Below are 16,908 nucleotides of genomic sequence, written 5' to 3' on the forward strand. Positions count from 1 at the left end.
TATTTTAAGAACCCATGAGAACTGATCCCAGTAAAACTTAGGAGTTAAATTGGATTCAGAAGAGAAGTCACACACAACAAGCTATGGATACTAAATTCTCTACTTTTATTTTTTTATTCAGCTCTATGTTCACTTGAGATGAGTCGTTCTTCCAGTGAGCTCCTTCCAGGAAGGATTCCTCACAATCCTGAGAATATTTCTCTTTCTCTGTACTATTAAAGTTCTTTCTCTGTTATTACAGTTTCCTTTTGGCTGAAATCCTCTTTGATTCCTCCCGAAGGATCCTTTTAAAAGAGGAAATGCAAAAGGAAAATTGCTTATTACAAATATTCACAAAGACTCTAGTAATTCTTAAAAAAAAAAAAAACCAAACATTTTCAACATCAGTTGAAATGCAGATTTTCATCTTTTCAACCAAGGAACTTGAGGTCTTGTTAATGAGGTCAGAAATTGTGCAGCTGTTGCTAAAATGCACTTTGTTTTTAAATATTTTCACTGGTTTGTGGCAAAGCTTAAATGAAGCTTTGTATGAAGATTTAATACGAACTTAGAATACCACGTGTGCTGATGGGCACAAGACTGCCTTTCTCTGGCAATCTCAAAATAAACTACCCTATTTATCTTGTTTGTGTGTTTGGGAATGCCCTGAGGTGAGGATGAAGAATTACTTCAAGAGGGAAGTTCATATCAAGCACTGTACTGCAAATGGTCTAGTATTGCAATCTTCTGGGAAAATGTGGTGGGTGTCAAGTAAGGGTGGAAAAAGTGAACAGATGAGAAAATGCCAATTACTTACTCCTTTTGCTACACAGAGCATGGTTTTGAGTGATATTTTCTAAGCTGACTTTTTTACTTATTCTCTTATGTGAAATAAAGCATGAAGAAGAGACAGCAGAATATACAGAGCTCAAATATTACACGTAAAAGACTATAAAACTCAACAGATCTGCTTGAAACACAGCACTAAGGAACACGCAAGAGGCAGACATCAGGTGTAGGCTTTGGGTACTGGAAAGCAGAATTGTGCAGTGACTGGGCAAAGGTGGGTGTCTGGTCCTGCTCTGCAGCCTTCCGTGTCCCAGTACTACTTTAGTCATCTCTCTCCATCAGTAACTACATATTGAAGCACTGTATGCAGGAGAAAATCAAAGCCTCTGGTGGAGATAAGTCTGAAAACTCAGAGCTGTTTCTCCATGCACAGACAGTTTTCCTACCAGCTGAAAAGAGTGTTAATAACAATTGCTTCCCACTTGGTTCTGGGCAGAAAGGGCCCAGGATTCTTGTACTGGGTGGACAGTGTCTCCATTTACATGTCAGGACTTTTTCTATTGCTTGCAGTTCTCTGTGTGGAGATCAGTGACATTGTTCACTTACCATATGTCTTTTGGCAGTGAAGTGTCTGTGATTAAATAACAGGCAGCTGTGGGACAGCAAATATTTCTCTGGTCTGGTTCACAGTGCAGAAGGAAGGGTCAAGGAACTGGACAATCACAACCAGATTGCTCAGAGAAGGGACATCATGTGCTCTCAGTTGTGTCCTTGTTTTACAAGGAAGAGAAGCTGCACTGCATGTAGCAGAATGAACGGAGCAATGGAGATTGGAACTCTAACTCTGACACTTAGCTGGGGCTTTGTTTTTTTCAGCTAAAATTGTGAACAAGTGCTGCTGCACACCTGTCAGGCTGCAGGCTCCTTTGTGCCTCGCAGTGCTTACTGCCAGTGTTGAAGTGGTGACTCAGGGATAACATGAGCAGTGGGAGATGAGGGGTTTGTGTGACAAGAACAAGGATGTGAGTGGGTGTGTGCCTGCCAGGCTGTGGTACATGACTGCAGCTGCTGTGGGGATGGAACCAGCTATGAACTGGCAAGAACCACCCCAGCACTGGCACGAGCAGGGGCCCAGGAGAGTGGCTGTGCTACAGCCAGCTCAGGAATGTCTCCACAAGCTGAGAACCTGCCTGGGTACACAGCAGAACAGGTCTGGATCAAATGCTTACCTTCTCTCCTGGTTCTGCTTTTGTCTTTCTTTGTTCTTCTAAGAATTCAGAAAATGCCTCCAATGTATATTCTCCAGTATAGGCCACTTCCTGAAAAAAAAAATTAAAGTTAAGTATGTAACTGTACACAAAATTTTGGAAATAATGGCAAAATTAGGTGGAGGATTTTGGTTCTTTAGACTGACCAAACTCTAGACTTTTGTGATCAGTTTAGAAAGCAAGCACAGAGGCACAGCAGGTTCCAACATTATATGAAAATTAAGTGTAAAGAATAAATAGATATATATTCCTTAGAAGAAAAGGATTTGTATAAAAACAACCATTATTTTGTGGTACTAGCTGGGGATCCTGCCAGCTACTGACATCAGTGGGGTTTTTTATGCTTAACAATAAACATTGGCAAGATATTCTGAAGAGCAGAGTCTTTTAAGTGTCCAGCCATGCTATTCAAAGCTGTTCAAAGATTTTGACGGAATTCAAACTCTGGAAAATTTTGAAATACTCTGTTGGACAGTTTGTAAGAAGAGGTTGAAGATGAGCAGTGGCATTAATTTCCTTATTCTTCACCTTAAATTGCAGATTTCCTGAGGATTTTCTTCTGAGGAAGTTTAATGAAAGAAGTAGTTTCAGTTTAGATCTTTGAAATTTTCTGAGTGGCTCTAGGCACTATATTGTATTTTAAAGATTCCTCCCCAAAAAACCTTTGTTCTCTGGAAGTGTAAAAGGGTTTTGCAAAAGTTTTTTAGAAAAAAAGTTGTAGAAGTTCATGTACATGACACTGGGAATTATCTGCTGTTTTCTGAGTGTATTTAGAAATAGGTGATGGCCTATTCTCAGCTGGGTTAAGCTGACTCTCACTGAGGCCAATAAAGTCGTGTTTCTTTACATTGGGTACTCTCACACCTGATTTGAGTTTGAAGGACTGTAAACAAAACACCTCCAGGCTGGTGAGTTTACTAAAATGGTACACTTTTTGTATACTAAAAGTTTGGTATTTTCATTCCATTAAAAAAAAAATTGTGGCAGCTTTGAAACTACTTTTTAATCGTTTTTACATTTGTAAGTTTTAGTTTCTCAAGAAAGATTATTTTATTTCTCCAGAGGCAAGTAACATTCTCAGCTGAGTTTTGATTTTTATCAGCTCTGATGAAGGCTGGAACACCAGTTTCTCAGAGCCTCAAGTCTGTAAAGCCAGAGAAACAGCTGATTCCTGCAGTGGTTACTGGGGATGTGTGTCAACACTTTTCATTACAGTAATCTGTGCACAGGAGTATGGAAAAGGTATTTTTCTTACTTAACCCATAGAAACAGACATCTGCAGGAACCTGCACTGCTAGTCAAGTACAAGATGAAATTTCTGCACTTGAGGGAAGTAGTGCAAAAACATGGTGCACAAGGAAGAACTTGAGATTTCAAATAGCCTTTGATTCCAGAGTATTTTCAATTATGAAACAACCCCTTAATAGTTAATGAATGTTTTACTGGTTTGGGGCTTTTTTGTTTGTGTATTTGTTTTTTGTTTTTTTTTTTTTGCCAACTGACATTTATTTTGAGCATTTAAAGGTTTTCTGCTTTTCTGCCAGAAGACTTATATTGTGTGAGTGTGCAGGAGTGCACTTCAATTCATCAGAAGTTGTGCATGCACATCTGAGAGGAATATTTCTCAAAGATTAAATGAGGACATGGGTAAATGACTTAGAATTTAATTTAACTTTACTACTAAAAAGAAAAATGAAAAGCTTAGTAATGCCTTAATTATAGTGGTATCTTATTTTTTTTTTTTACTTCAGTGATATTTTCTTTTTAATTAGATAATCTACATAGATGGCGAATGTACCTATTTAATATTTTTTGCCTCCACTTTCAGCAGCATTTTCTAATTATTTTGTAACATAGCTGATTGATTAGGTAGCATATTGCAAAAATCATTGGTCTCGACAACAAATATTTTTTTTCCAGTGGAGGCTGGAATACCAGAATGAAGTAAAATTACTGGCTTAAATGTTTAGAAGAAAGGTTTTTATTTGGGTTTTGTAAAAATGTAGAGGAAAATAACAAGAGCAGTACCAACATTTTAGAGACATTTATCATACATGCTCTGGAAACAACTAGCACAAGTAGTTCTTTGAGAGAACTTCTCTTGTCATGGTTTGAGGTAAAAAGGCACTGCAGTCATTGGGAGGTATCTGTAAATTCACTCCAAGTTGAGGCTGTTGCTAGAACCCAACAAGCTGATTGGAGATTGGTAAACTTTAGGATGTGGGTAGTCCAAGTGAGTAAACGATACCTGAGCTCTTGCCACAGCCTCATATATAGGATGAGACAATAGAAGGGTTTCTCCTCTAATTCAGGTTCTTGGCAGCAATATCTACTCAGAAGCCAGCGTGAGCAGAAAAGGACCAAAGCTTTGCTAGTGAAAGGACTCCTTTCTCCCTGTGACACCCGTGCACGTGCAAGCACAGCCCCTGCCTTGCTGTGCAGCTGTGCCTCCCCAGTCTCCCCCAAGAGCTTCTCACCTGGTAGTGTGACCCGGCAGGAAAGAGCGTGAAGAAGGGATAGCGATCCAGCCCCACGGACAGGATGTCGTTTGCTGTGACATCAATCTTTGCAATCATTGTGTCTTTGTGACTTTCGTATTGCTCTCCCAGCCTATCCCAGATCGGCAGGAGTTTTCTGCACTCATGGGACCAAGGAGCATCTGCAAATTTAAAAATAAAATTATAAGGACACAGAAGTGCACGTGGTGGTGCAATCACAAGGACCTATCTAGCCCTTCAGGTTAACAGGGTTTGTGGTGAATATCTGCTTGAAACCATTTGCCCTTCATGATTTTCACATTTCCATGTAGTGATAACTATTATTCATGAACACATTTCTGATAGCAGTGCTGCTTTAGCCTTTTATGACTGTAACAAACACAGAACTTGGACTACTTTGCTGGAGAGGCGTGCCAGATAACCAATGCAACCCACGTAAACTCTTGCATCATTCCTGTGTTGAAATACTTGTCAGAACTACAAAATACTTCCTGCATACTAAAATTAACTGTGTTCATAAACCATGCTATGTTGACTCTAGAAAGAGAAGTTTGAGTCACGGTGCTGTTTTGACTCAGCACTGCACAGATACAAGTCACCAGAAAGGCAAACTGCTGAGGGCCCAGTGTCCCTTTAAAAAGCTCACAGCACAGTTGCAGTCCCTCAGTTGGGAGAACAATGCTCACACTTGGTTCGTACAGAATTGCAATTTCAGGAGTACTTGACTGAATACATTCCCTGCCTTTCATTTCCAGAGGACTTGGTTCAATTCTTGCTTAGCTCATTCAGTTTGTTCATGATACTGAAATGTAAAAATTACTTGTGTGAGTGACACAGCTGCAGCCAGCAAGGAGGGTGGCAGGAATGTACTACCTTAAGGTATTTCTGGAATTCAGGGCAGTACAACTAGTTGTCTATACTTCTGTTAATGATGCACGTTTGCTTTACTGAAGTAACTGAGGCACAAACTAATCCCTGCTGGCTGGTACAAGGATAGGGCAGAGGTTTCTTGCTGGAAAGAGTCATGTAAGGAAGCCACATCCCTTGCAGATAGAGGAGGAAAAAAAGAGTTAAAATTTCCTAAACCACAATTCCTATCTGGGATTTAATCCTAGAGCATTATAACCAGACAATTTCACTTAACTCTCCCCCTGCCTTGGAAGACAGCCTGACTCATGCTGTGCAACATGCTTCCATCGTACACCATGACGTTCCAGTGTCCTGTCTTTCAACAGAGAGATTTCATATGGCCTTGACAAATATTTACTGAACAGATCCAGTGCTACTCAGTGCAACACTAAGTCAGCAAAGGTATCACAGCATTTCCATAGATACAGCACAAATTTTTCTTCAATTCTTTCCAGAAACACTAAAAATTCATTGAGCTCAGATTCTGTAAAGTGCAAAGATTAGTTTGGTATGTATAAGCATGAGCTTTCATTTTTTCCTTCCAATTGATCATGTTATAGCAGCTTAAAATCTGAATTCAATTACAACACTTACAAAACATAACAAATACAGTCATGGTCTTATTGAAGATGATACTGTTGAAATTCTTCCCAACAAGCACTTTGACAGGCATTTTGTCCCAGTCTTGTGGAATTTCTTCACTAGGGAGATGTTGCTGAAAAAGAAACATTGCTGTGAAAATGCAGGGAACATTGAGAAACTGTACTCTAGCTCAAGTTAATGTGAGACTGATGGGACATCACCTAATGTGCTCTGCTACTGTCTGATAACTCTTTTACATCATTACATCCTGGTCAGCCATGGTTCCACCTTCTCTCCCTTCAGCAGGAGCTGGGATCTCACACCCCAGGGTAGTTGGTACTCAGAACTACTTGTCCCTCTCTTGAATGCAGACTCTGTAGCAGACTGTCTGAAAATGATCCCTTGGAACACAGTTGTATTCCTTGTCCTGAATTCTTGTTGCCCAGTGTTCAGAAGCTGGACTACTGAACAGTTTACGTGTTGTGGGCTTTCAAAAGTGATGTAAAACACACCAGGAAGTGTGCATTGATGCTTAAATCTCTGCCTTCACCACCAGTCATGGTCCCCACGACTTCTACAATTTACAGTGCAGTAGCTGGGAATTTATCTTCTTTAACACCATGGCACAGTAGCAGAAAGGCACATGTGCCTCATGGAAGCGGATCTTGGTGAGAGAGGCCACATCCCCTCTGCTTCCATCCTTCTGCTCCCTTCCAACACTAAATACTGGATCTACCTACTCACATTTCTTAAATTCTGCCTGCTCTCAGACTGACTGCTTTATCTTTTCTCCCTGTAAATCACCCTGAGGAGCACTGAATAAGCACAACGTTTTAATGTATTTTTCACAGGAGTGTGATGATGCCTCTTTATGGCAACAAATGCTGTATTTACCATTGGGAATGATCCCCCTGGGAAAATTCACTTTGCTAAACTTACTTTAAACAAATACCAAATGTTAATCCCCTCTGAAACCATCACTTTTCGATTTACTGGATTTTTCTGTAACCTTAAAATTTGTTGCAATGATTGTTTGCATCTCTCCCCAGCAAAGGAAAGGAAATATCTCCGTTATAGTATTGGAAAGATAGAGGCATAGGGAGTTTTTAAACCACTAAAATAAAAGAACTGGCATCAGTTAAAATATTGGGCATAAATGATCAATCCAGGATTTACACTGGAGGACTTGTTGTCCACCTCAGTTGTTAAATACAGAGGAATGCTCTGTCAACAGCTGTAGATGGTAGATGAATACTTTAGGGTGACAGTGGATTAATAAACCAGTGATCACAACAGGACACTGTTCTAATTTTAAAAGGGGGTGCTCTGTCAAGTTTATGTTCTGGCTGGTGCAGTAGAGAGCTGTCTCATTAGTAATGGACATACCTTTGCTTTTCCATTTAGGTAGCTCTGGCAAAATTCTTTCAGGTTCTCCATAGTCACCTCATCCGCAGGCATTTTGTACCTGGCATCGCTGGTCAGATTTAGGATTCTCACAGCAGGAACATCAATGTCCCTGATGCGAAAATACTCAAAAATCCGTCCATTCCTTGCTTCATTAGTATCCACCAAAACAAACAATATCTGATGATAAAGAGAGAATCATGCATCTGGTTGAACCTTCCAGCTTTGGTTTAGCCATTTTGGAGAAATGGATTGTGGAGCTTGGCAGTGGGGTAGGATCTAACCTTAAATTCAAGGAACTGTGAAGAATTGTTTTTGGTCTCAGACCAAAACCCAGAAGCTCTGTGGACTTTATTACACCTTGATCCTAGTTAACAACAACTGCTAAAGCAGACAGAAGTACTGAAGCTTTTCCCTCTGTCCCTTCACAGTGCTTTGCTATCATGTCTTTCAGTAACACTTCTAAATTACCCCCCACAGTGCTTATTACTCTTCTTCATAAATCTTAACAGGACAGAAGAGCTGAAATGCCTGTAATCCATATGTATTTACCAATATGTGATATTTGACTACAAGATGACTTACTGTTCTTCAGTGTCTCATCTATCTGGAGCAGGAGTATCACCACAGAAAACCAAAATACTTGGTTATTGCATATACTGCCTATAACTGTCTCTATACATGCAAACATGTTGCTGCAGGCAAGGCTATGCACATACCTTGCAATATTCCTCAGGTTTTGTAGCTGGCTCCAGCCTTTTCTTCAGGCAATATTCTGAGATCCTCGTGGTATTTCCTGGTAGAGCCAGAAATTGCCAGAATTTTGCTAAAACTACCTTTGGTTGGAAGTTGCTCCCAGAAAATGGTATTTGTAAAATCAGAAACAGGTTAATTTGGAGCAGCTGGAATTAGTGCTCTTTTTTGTGATCTTTGTGTTTTAAAGAGTCATTTCCAAGTGAAGTTTATCTTTCAGCTTGTCCTTAACAAATTCAAATAATAGTTACTGAAACTGTTTTTAAATGGTTTGGTAGAGTTTGAAGACGGACTGACAGCAGTGTATTTTTACCAGTCATACTGGTGAGTGGTTTTCCACTGATCTTTTGGCATTCCTATTTGCAAATCTGGATTCAGTGTTACAAACCTTTCCTCTGATTTTTTGGCATTCCTATTTGCAAATCTGGATTCAGTGTTACAAACCTTTCCTCTGAATTCTGTAGCAGCAGACTGGTAGTTTTCGTAAATCTCATTGAATGTCTCCGAGTTCATTGGGGTGAACAGCAGGATGTGATTTTCAACAGGGACATCAAAAATCTTCACAGATGTCTGGGAAATAAAAGACTCAACATCTGCTCCACTCTTTGTAGGCAGAACAGTGAATCAGAGGCTCAGCATACCAGTATCCCTAGGCTCTGCTATTGCAAATTTTACTTTTTAAGACTCAGTTCCCAGTCATTTCCATAACTATTGGATTTTCTTTCATTGTTTTAAAGCAGATAAAGTAAGGAGAATCAGCAGCTGCTAAGGGTTTTTTTGGTTTTTTTTGTTTTTTTTTTTCTGTTCCAGGAAAAACCTCATAGTTATTCACAGATTTTTACGGTCAGAAGGGACTGTGATCTTCTAGTCTGACCTCCCGTATAACACACACAGGAGAATTAATGCTGAAAGTAAAAGGTGGTGTTGCCCAGGGAGGCCCAGCTGCTGTGGGGGAAAGACCTGGCTGGGCACTTCCTTCCCTTCTAGGTGGCATCAGCAGCTTGTATCTCCTTCCCTGCTCAGGACTACCTTTTTTCTCATGCTACCCTGTAATCAAAGGCAATGGGGTGTTCTGAAGGCAAGCAGGTATTTCCATGTCTTTCCTTTCCTACCTGCACTAGCAACAATTACTGCTGGTTTCTTTCCTTCTTGCCTTGGCCCAGAGCTCCGTGTGGCTGCGTTGGGGTGGAATGTTTGGAGCCAGGATTAGGGACTGACCCTCCAGCCTCCCACCCCACCTAGCTGCTGCAGAAGCAGCCTAGGCCTTGTTGATGGCTCCACAGGAGGGAGGTCTTTGCATGCTCAGAGCTCACTGTTCCACCAGCCCCTCCTCACCTCCTCTAGGAAACAACATCTTGCCAGAGGGAAGCATCATTTGGCCTGGGTTAGACCAAGAGCTGCATGCTGGGTTCTGCTGGCATTTCTAGATGTGTTTAAGAGTGGCCTTGTCAAACAAGCAAAGAAAACTCTCACTCCCTAAGGTGCAGAGTAGCTCCCTAGGTCTCTTTCTGCATGGATTTCTGTCTTTCTCCCATAGGTTTTGCTAAAACAGTGAAATGCACATACCTCAATATTATATTCAGTGACCAAATCCAAGGTAAAGGTTTTGATTAGCCTCGTCAGGCCCAGTTTGCTCTGTTTACCATCTTCAAGCACTTCATTATGCACAGGTTTTCCCTGGACAGATAGTGAAGTTTGTGAGGTTGGTGGCCTTATCAACTATAGGAGCAAAATGACAGGCTTTAAAAGTGAATTTTATGATCCTCAGCAACCGAAATTCCATAGCTTGTAAAATGAATGTCACAGCTAGATTGCAGAACAAGATTACAGCTAAAATTCAAGGTACAGCTGACAGCTTTAATTTGTTCAGTAATGTTGACATACTGAAAGATCTTTCCTACATCTATACACAGTATCTGTGAGATATGCTTGCTCAGGAAATCATTGGTCTGACTACTTCCTAGTCTAAATATTGCTGCTATTCTGTGTAGTTTTGGTTTTGTTGTTGGTCACTTCTTCTGTTGTGGACTGGAAGAAAATTCCTGGTCAAAAGCAACACCCAAGAAAAGAGGCGAATGTCTGGAAAGTAAAGCTATTATACCCAGATCCTTAAGCATAAAATTTATATATAACCTAAAAAATTCCCAAACTGCCTTTCCAGAGCCCACAGCTGTCACGACACCTTACCTGCTAGACTTTTGTACTCCTACCTTCTTAAACACAATGAGAGAGTTCCTTTGGACACCGTAGTTAGCACAGACATCCTCACTGGCTGTCATCCCAAAAGGCATCTCTGGCACATCTCTTGCTGTCTCACAGAAAACTTCCACACTGTCATTGTGAAGTTCCTAGTCCCAGAAAGAGTATTTATTAAGACTTTCCCTACATCCTGCTAAGGTGTGTAGGAGTTAGAGCTCCAGGTGAAGCAGGCCCCTAAAATCTTGTGAAGTAAAGAGCAGAGTATAATTGTAAAGTGGAAAATGCTTTCCAGGATTACCTCTAAGGGGGAAACCTAGGAGTGCTGAGACACAGCTTTTGTTGGCTGGCCTGGGTCAGCAGGGATGGTGTGGTGTCCCCTCTGTCCTCCTTGCACTGATCTCATCCTCCCTGCTCTCCCCTGGCACTGCCACCTTCTGCAAAGCCTTCTGCAGGCTGGGAGGGATGGTGCCAGCAGCTGCTCCCCCTGCACAGCTGGCAGGAGTGAGGGATTACAGGAGGGCTCTCTGCTCACAAGAGGAGCTGACTGGCACATCTGGGGCTTTTGACTGAGTGCTCTTCAAGGCAGGGACCTTGACTCCTGCATCTGTCAAATAGTCACTATGCTGTCCACCCTCACACTAATAGTAAATAAGCAGGATGAAAGGCAACAGCACTTCCAGATTTGATTTAATCAGACAATTATTTCATGCTAGATGAATAGTAATTTATATGCTGAGACCTTCCAACACATCCTGGCACTCATATTTGTGAGCAATCTGTGAGTAATAGAAGCCCAAATATGGCTCTTTATTTGCTTGGACGCTGTTTTGTTGGCTTTCACCCATTAAATTTCTGACATGCCCTAGCTCATGCTCATCTATTGTCATTTCAGCCCAAGCAAAACCAGTGTCCAGTCGAACACATCTGCAGGCAATATCTGCTATCAGTGTGGTTCAGGGAACTCACTGGCCTCACTGTGATACAAAGAGCTTCTCAATTTCCCCCAGCACTGAAAAACTGCCTTTCTTCTTAAACAGCTGCAAGCAGATTGCTGCAAAGCAAAATTCTGGGCACTGAGCATTTTCACATTTTGTCCTGTTATGTTCTATGTGCTCACCAGCTTCGTTACTATGGGGCATTTTGGTAATGAATCCTGTTTTCCATATCCACAGAACTTGCACTATCTGCTGTAGCCAGCACATTTGGGATATTATCAGTTCAGGTATGAATCCAGACATTGTGCTTTTAACTGGGCAAAGAGATATCAGAATAAAAGTCTCTTTAGTTAGAGAAAATCCTTGATTGAATTTCCAGATATTAAAGATCTCAAGGACACATTGAAAAAGCAGGAAAAAACTGTTCCTATTTTATCCACTCTGACAGCATTTCTATTGACTGTTGATCACTAGCATTCAGCCCAAATCCTAACAACATCATTCTGCTCTGGAAACTGGTAGAATTTGCTTGAGAAAGGACTACATGTGCTGGATCATATACAGTGGTAATATTTTAGACTTCCTATCTATGCAGATTTGGCCTTCTTCACATCAGGAAAATTTGGGAGTGTTTGGCAGAAGGCCTTTCTCTGAGGATGCAGGAAACACTGCTGTGACCAGCCGGAGCTGTGCAAACACTGCTGGAGTACCCTGCTCTCAGGGTCTCTGTGCCCAGGTACTGGTTAAGGAAATGTGCTGTGGTGTAAGATTTCCTTATTTCTGCCTCGGCTGCTTGTCTAAAAGTGTGAAAAAATAGATAGAGACTGTTATTTTTTTTTTTCCAAATGTAGAGAAAGCTGAGGGTCTGCATTTTTCTGGTGAGTTCTTGGTCTTTAGGATGTGTGGGCTCTGGTGGTGATAACAAGCAGTATATCCCAAAGCTGGAACAGAACCAGCCTTTTGAGTTTTCCAGATAATTACCCTAAAGAAGCCAATCACTGCTAAATCATCAGCTTTTATGATGGCTTCAGCCTGATCAGTAGAGTTGATTAAAACAGTGCTAGGTCCTGTTCTTCTTTTTACCCATGTAATAAAGGTTGAGGCTTTTCTGACTCCTGTGGAAGGAAAAGAGAGTTAAAATGAAAATCAAAATGAATGGCAGAAATTTCTGTGCAATCAGGACAGAGGCAGTGGAGATGCAGAGGGATGCTGAATACAAATGGACTTGGGCTCCTTAGGACTGAGGTCGAAGCTGATTGAGAGGGGACTTGAGGTATCCAAGTTCAACCTCAGGTTCTAGTCACCATTTAAACTATCGTGGCTCTAGAAGACCAACAGTGGATCTGTACAGCTTTTTCTGAGACCTCTGCAAATGGATTTATGTCCAGTTAAATGATTAATCACACATGGAGAATAGAGATGAGGAAATTCAGACAGGTAGAAAACCTGTCCTGCAAGATTTCATGTGTCCCAAAACCACAGTAAGCTATAAAGTGCTATCGACCTAAGGTTTAATCCACAATGACTTCAAACCAATTGCAGATTTTATTGAACTGTTTGTTCAATTACATTAGGTGTCAAAATTGTTCCTTTGATGCTGCAGGAGGGATCTGATAGGCACAGAGACATGTTAAAATTCCTCTGTGGGGCCATAGCATCACTTCAGTTTAGACATAAGAAACAAAGCTGAAGTGTCAAAGTTGTCATTTAGTTCTGGATTGTTCCATCTTTCGGCTTCCAAATTACTACTACCTGTTTTACTGAGATTATAGTCAGTCTGTTTATTTGGTAAATTGTCCTAAGCTTTCAGAAGTTTTAGAGTATTGAGTCTCTTTAAAAATTAAATTTTTAAACTGTCATTTTTTCAGAGGAATTTGGGGCAACAAACTGAGGCTCAGGCCATTAAAATATTAGCCCTTTCATCCCTGTATGACAGACAGGCTTGTTGGACCAGAGTAAGGGTTAAATAAAATCATACATGAAAAAGAAAAAGTTAAGTGTTAGAGTCAAGATGTATGGTACAAGTGGATTATCAGAGATGCAAGTCCTGGTATTGTGCATTTTAGCAGTCTGACAAGATCAAAATTGAGTCAGACTGTTTTACTGGCACAATTTTGCAGCAGACAGCACTGCAACTAGTTTAAAATACTTTATTTTTTTTAAGCGAAGCAGGCAGTCATCTGCTCTGGAGTGTATAGGCTGCAGAACAAAGCGCAGAGCAGTATCTAGTGGCCACACAGTGCTTGACTTCTGCTGTCTAAAGGCAGAATTGAGGTCTTGTCACTTATGTCAGTGCTATGGCCCCTAAGCATCTTTTCTGTGTGGTTAATCTTTCTATTGAGTTCCTTTAACCAGCCTGGCCAAATTCTGACCTTGCAGTTGTAAATGATGATTTTACAAAGCCTAGAATTTGGCTCTCATGTTATGTCCATTGCCAGGGACACCTTTCAAAAATTCCATCTTCCATAAAGAGTTGAATTAAGTTATTGATTTAATCAAGGTCTGCAGTTTCTTTTGTGGTATGAAGGATGTACCAAGCCCTGTATGAGAAGTCACTGGGTGGCCAGTGCACATCTCCAATTGCCAATGCTCAGTGGTTTAAAAGGCAAACATGGTACGTGAGGTTTTACTCAGTTTTGCACATAAGCATTTACCAGGGAACAAAATGTAATTTAAGCCATTGTTGGTGGCACATGTCCTCCAAAGATTGGTGCTGTTTGCCTTGTAAAAAGCACAGAGCAGCAGCCAGTTTCCTAATTCCTGCATCTTGTTAGAAAGTGTGCCTGAAATAGCAGCTCTCTGCTGCAGGGCAACTCTGTGTGTGTTGTTACAATTCTCTGTACTCACTGTTTCACACCAGAAAATCTGTCAGGTTTACCAATTTAGGAGAGGTTTTCTTGTCAATGCTGTAGATTTAATCAGAGACTGAAGGTGGGGGCTTTTGCTTTCAGGCATCAGCACCTCTAATAAAAGTTCAGTATGGCACATCACGCTTTCGGTGGCATTTGTGCAGAGGCTGCTGTTTGCACAAGTCTAGGTGATGGGAACTTGGTAAGAAATTCAATAGCAAGGAGGAGCAAGTTGCTAAAAATACTGAAGATCAGGTTTCAGCAGGAGCCACTGGGGGCTCAGCAGTTAAAGATATCTTAGCACTAGCTTGTGTACAAGTTCAGGAGGCAAACTTTGGGTTCCTTTTTTTGTTTGTTGTATTAAACTTGTGACTCACCTATGCTCAGAGTACACCATGAGATGCTTGGCTAAGTCATGCAGTTTTTATCACCTCTGTAAAAGCTCATCATTTTATGAAAAACATAACCTTTATTGTATGTACTGTAAGGGAACAGAAATGTTTAATAAGACCTGGATTTCTAGGCTTGCTCAAGTCTGTGGTTGCCTTTGCTTAATAGCTTTCTGTAAAATACTTCTAATTATTCCATGTTGTATTCTAAGCCACATATGAGCTCCCTCTGATGGCTAAATGGCAAAATTATTTTCCTTAGCTTAGGAAGTGGACCTGTATGTTAAGGACCCTGTGAATTCCCAGTTCTTTGTTAGATGTAGTGTTGCTCCAGCCTGTTTCTGTAGGCACACTGCCCATGGGAATTGCAGTGGACCAGAAGAGTAATGGAGCAGTTTGGGGACCCAGTTCTTCTTTGGCATAGCTCATTAATGTTTATTGTAATAATTGGGAGTAAGTTGTCTTGTTGGGGCAATTCTGTACTCGGTGGAATAACACCAGTAATTAATTTGACTGTGTGAACTTAATATAGAGAAGATACTCAGTTATGCCTTGGAAGATAAATTCAGATTCAAGTTCATGTATTGGTACAGAGGCAATTGCATATTTAACACCATGGGCAAAACCAGCTTCCCACCTTGTGTATTTTTTATCTGAGCATCTATATTTTTCTTCTCAGCAGGGTAATAGATGTGTACATCCTGTCATTACATATCATTATCTTATCAGTGCATGAGACAGTTTACCTTTGCAGTCTATGGGATCTTCCCTGCTGCCATTCACAAAAAACTTCACAGTAGGAAAGGCTTGAATATTAAATTCTTTTCTCAAATCATGTTGGTATGTCACATCAATTTTGCCAAACTGGATTCTTGGAGCTTCTTTTTTAAGCTGTCGTGCAGCCTCAGCAAATTCTTCAGATACATTCTGAGAAGACTGAGATAAAGTAACATCTGGAAAAGGCCAATCAAAAGCAAATGGGTTACATAAGCCACAGTGTGAAGCTTTCTAGTGGAGGTTGTTGTGTCAAGTGGTAGCTGGAGGGTTTGAATAAGGTCTACTATGACTCAGAAATAAATGAGGGATTATATTTACTTCTTTATATTGATGCTGGTTTTTCACCACTCCATATGTCCTTGAACCAATCACGATGAACAACCAGCAACATTTCAATATTCCTTTGTTGGGAAAATATGTGGAGCCATTAAAAAGTAATTTGTCTGACTATGCTGGATGTGAGTTTAAGAGAGGTAAAGGATAGAGTTAAATATTGCTCACTTTGGGACTCCATGATCCCATTTTTGTAAGCACTTCACTGAGGCAAACTTTTGTATGCAGAAAGTACTTTTCCAGATGAGATATGGAGGAGGGAAAGAGAGGAGCAGAGTGTGGTGTTTGAAAGGCTGGCAGTGTATTCCTCATGCTGTCCTGTGTGCCAGGCCTTCTCCAGCTCAAATGGCACCTGTGTGTTTGGTGGAAGCAGAGGGCCCATCCTAGGCTGGGCCCTGGAGCTGTAAAGTTATATTAACATGAAAAAAGGACAAGAGAAGGAAACCAGGCACATAGATTGCTCTGCATTTAAAGACAAGTAAGAGATAAAGACCTGGAGCTTTATATTTTGCAACTTGGGTTGAAAAAAAACTGAATTTTGATTGAAATTGAGATACTCTGTCTTATTAATTGGCTTTTATTATAAAGAACAAAACTTTTTTCTTTAGATTATGCACATAAAATATTTTGTTTCTTCAATATACTTTGCAAATAGGAAGAGATTAAGAACATGCAGTTAAATTTGGTTTCATAAAATTGTGTTTGTTCTTTTGTATATAGATGGAAGTTTTTGTGTATACACACATTCAGATATATAACTGCACAAGCACACACACAAACACACCAAAGCATAAATATAACAAAACAACCGTCTTTTGTTCTTTCACAAAATAGCAGATGCACTTCTCTAGAACATACCTTGTGAAGACATTGCCCAGTGTGGTTGTAACCAAAAGGTAAATGGACATTTCTGTAAGACTTTTAATACATGAAAGATAAATCCATATTTTTACTCAGTGCTGAGTTACATTCCTTGCATTATTCATCATTATCCTTGCTCTGAATCCCAGCCATCAAACATTTTCTCCCATCTTACTACTGCAGCAAGCGTGAAGATTAGCATCAAATAATGCTACTTTCTCAAAATGTTAAAGTGATAGTGCTAGGCCCTTCCACATCCAGCCACAAGCAGACCCATCTTGGCAGAGGCTCACTGGAAGAGCTGCTCTAGCTGCTAATATACCAAAGGGCTCCTGTTAGTAGAACAAAACTTAGTCTGCTCAGGGGATACTCAGATACCATGT

At 40.5% G+C, this 16,908-nt stretch overlaps 2 protein-coding genes across 2 annotated transcripts in view; both read right to left on the reverse strand.

Annotated features, from left to right (window-relative positions):
• THUMPD1 (THUMP domain containing 1) overlaps positions 1-16,908 on the reverse strand; it is a 230,899-nt gene that overhangs the window by 165,461 nt on the left and 48,530 nt on the right. The gene's annotated exons all lie outside the window — the stretch shown is intronic.
• Positions 1-16,908, reverse strand: part of PDILT (protein disulfide isomerase like, testis expressed) — a 23,580-nt gene continuing 6,672 nt past the window's right edge. Inside the window, exons 2-11 of the mRNA XM_068206898.1 lie at positions 15,301-15,507; positions 12,298-12,431; positions 10,393-10,530; positions 9,749-9,859; positions 8,627-8,752; positions 7,412-7,609; positions 6,038-6,158; positions 4,514-4,695; positions 1,998-2,087; positions 1-284 (exon numbers count right to left, since the gene is read on the reverse strand). Of these exons, the coding sequence (XP_068062999.1) occupies positions 216-284; positions 1,998-2,087; positions 4,514-4,695; positions 6,038-6,158; positions 7,412-7,609; positions 8,627-8,752; positions 9,749-9,859; positions 10,393-10,530; positions 12,298-12,431; positions 15,301-15,507 (1,376 nt within the window). The 3' untranslated portion in view covers positions 1-215. The remainder of the gene's footprint in view (positions 285-1,997; positions 2,088-4,513; positions 4,696-6,037; positions 6,159-7,411; positions 7,610-8,626; positions 8,753-9,748; positions 9,860-10,392; positions 10,531-12,297; positions 12,432-15,300; positions 15,508-16,908) is intronic.

This window comes from Anomalospiza imberbis, chromosome 16 (genome assembly GCF_031753505.1).
Source record: "Anomalospiza imberbis isolate Cuckoo-Finch-1a 21T00152 chromosome 16, ASM3175350v1, whole genome shotgun sequence".
NCBI classification, from domain to species: Eukaryota; Metazoa; Chordata; class Aves; order Passeriformes; family Viduidae; genus Anomalospiza; species Anomalospiza imberbis.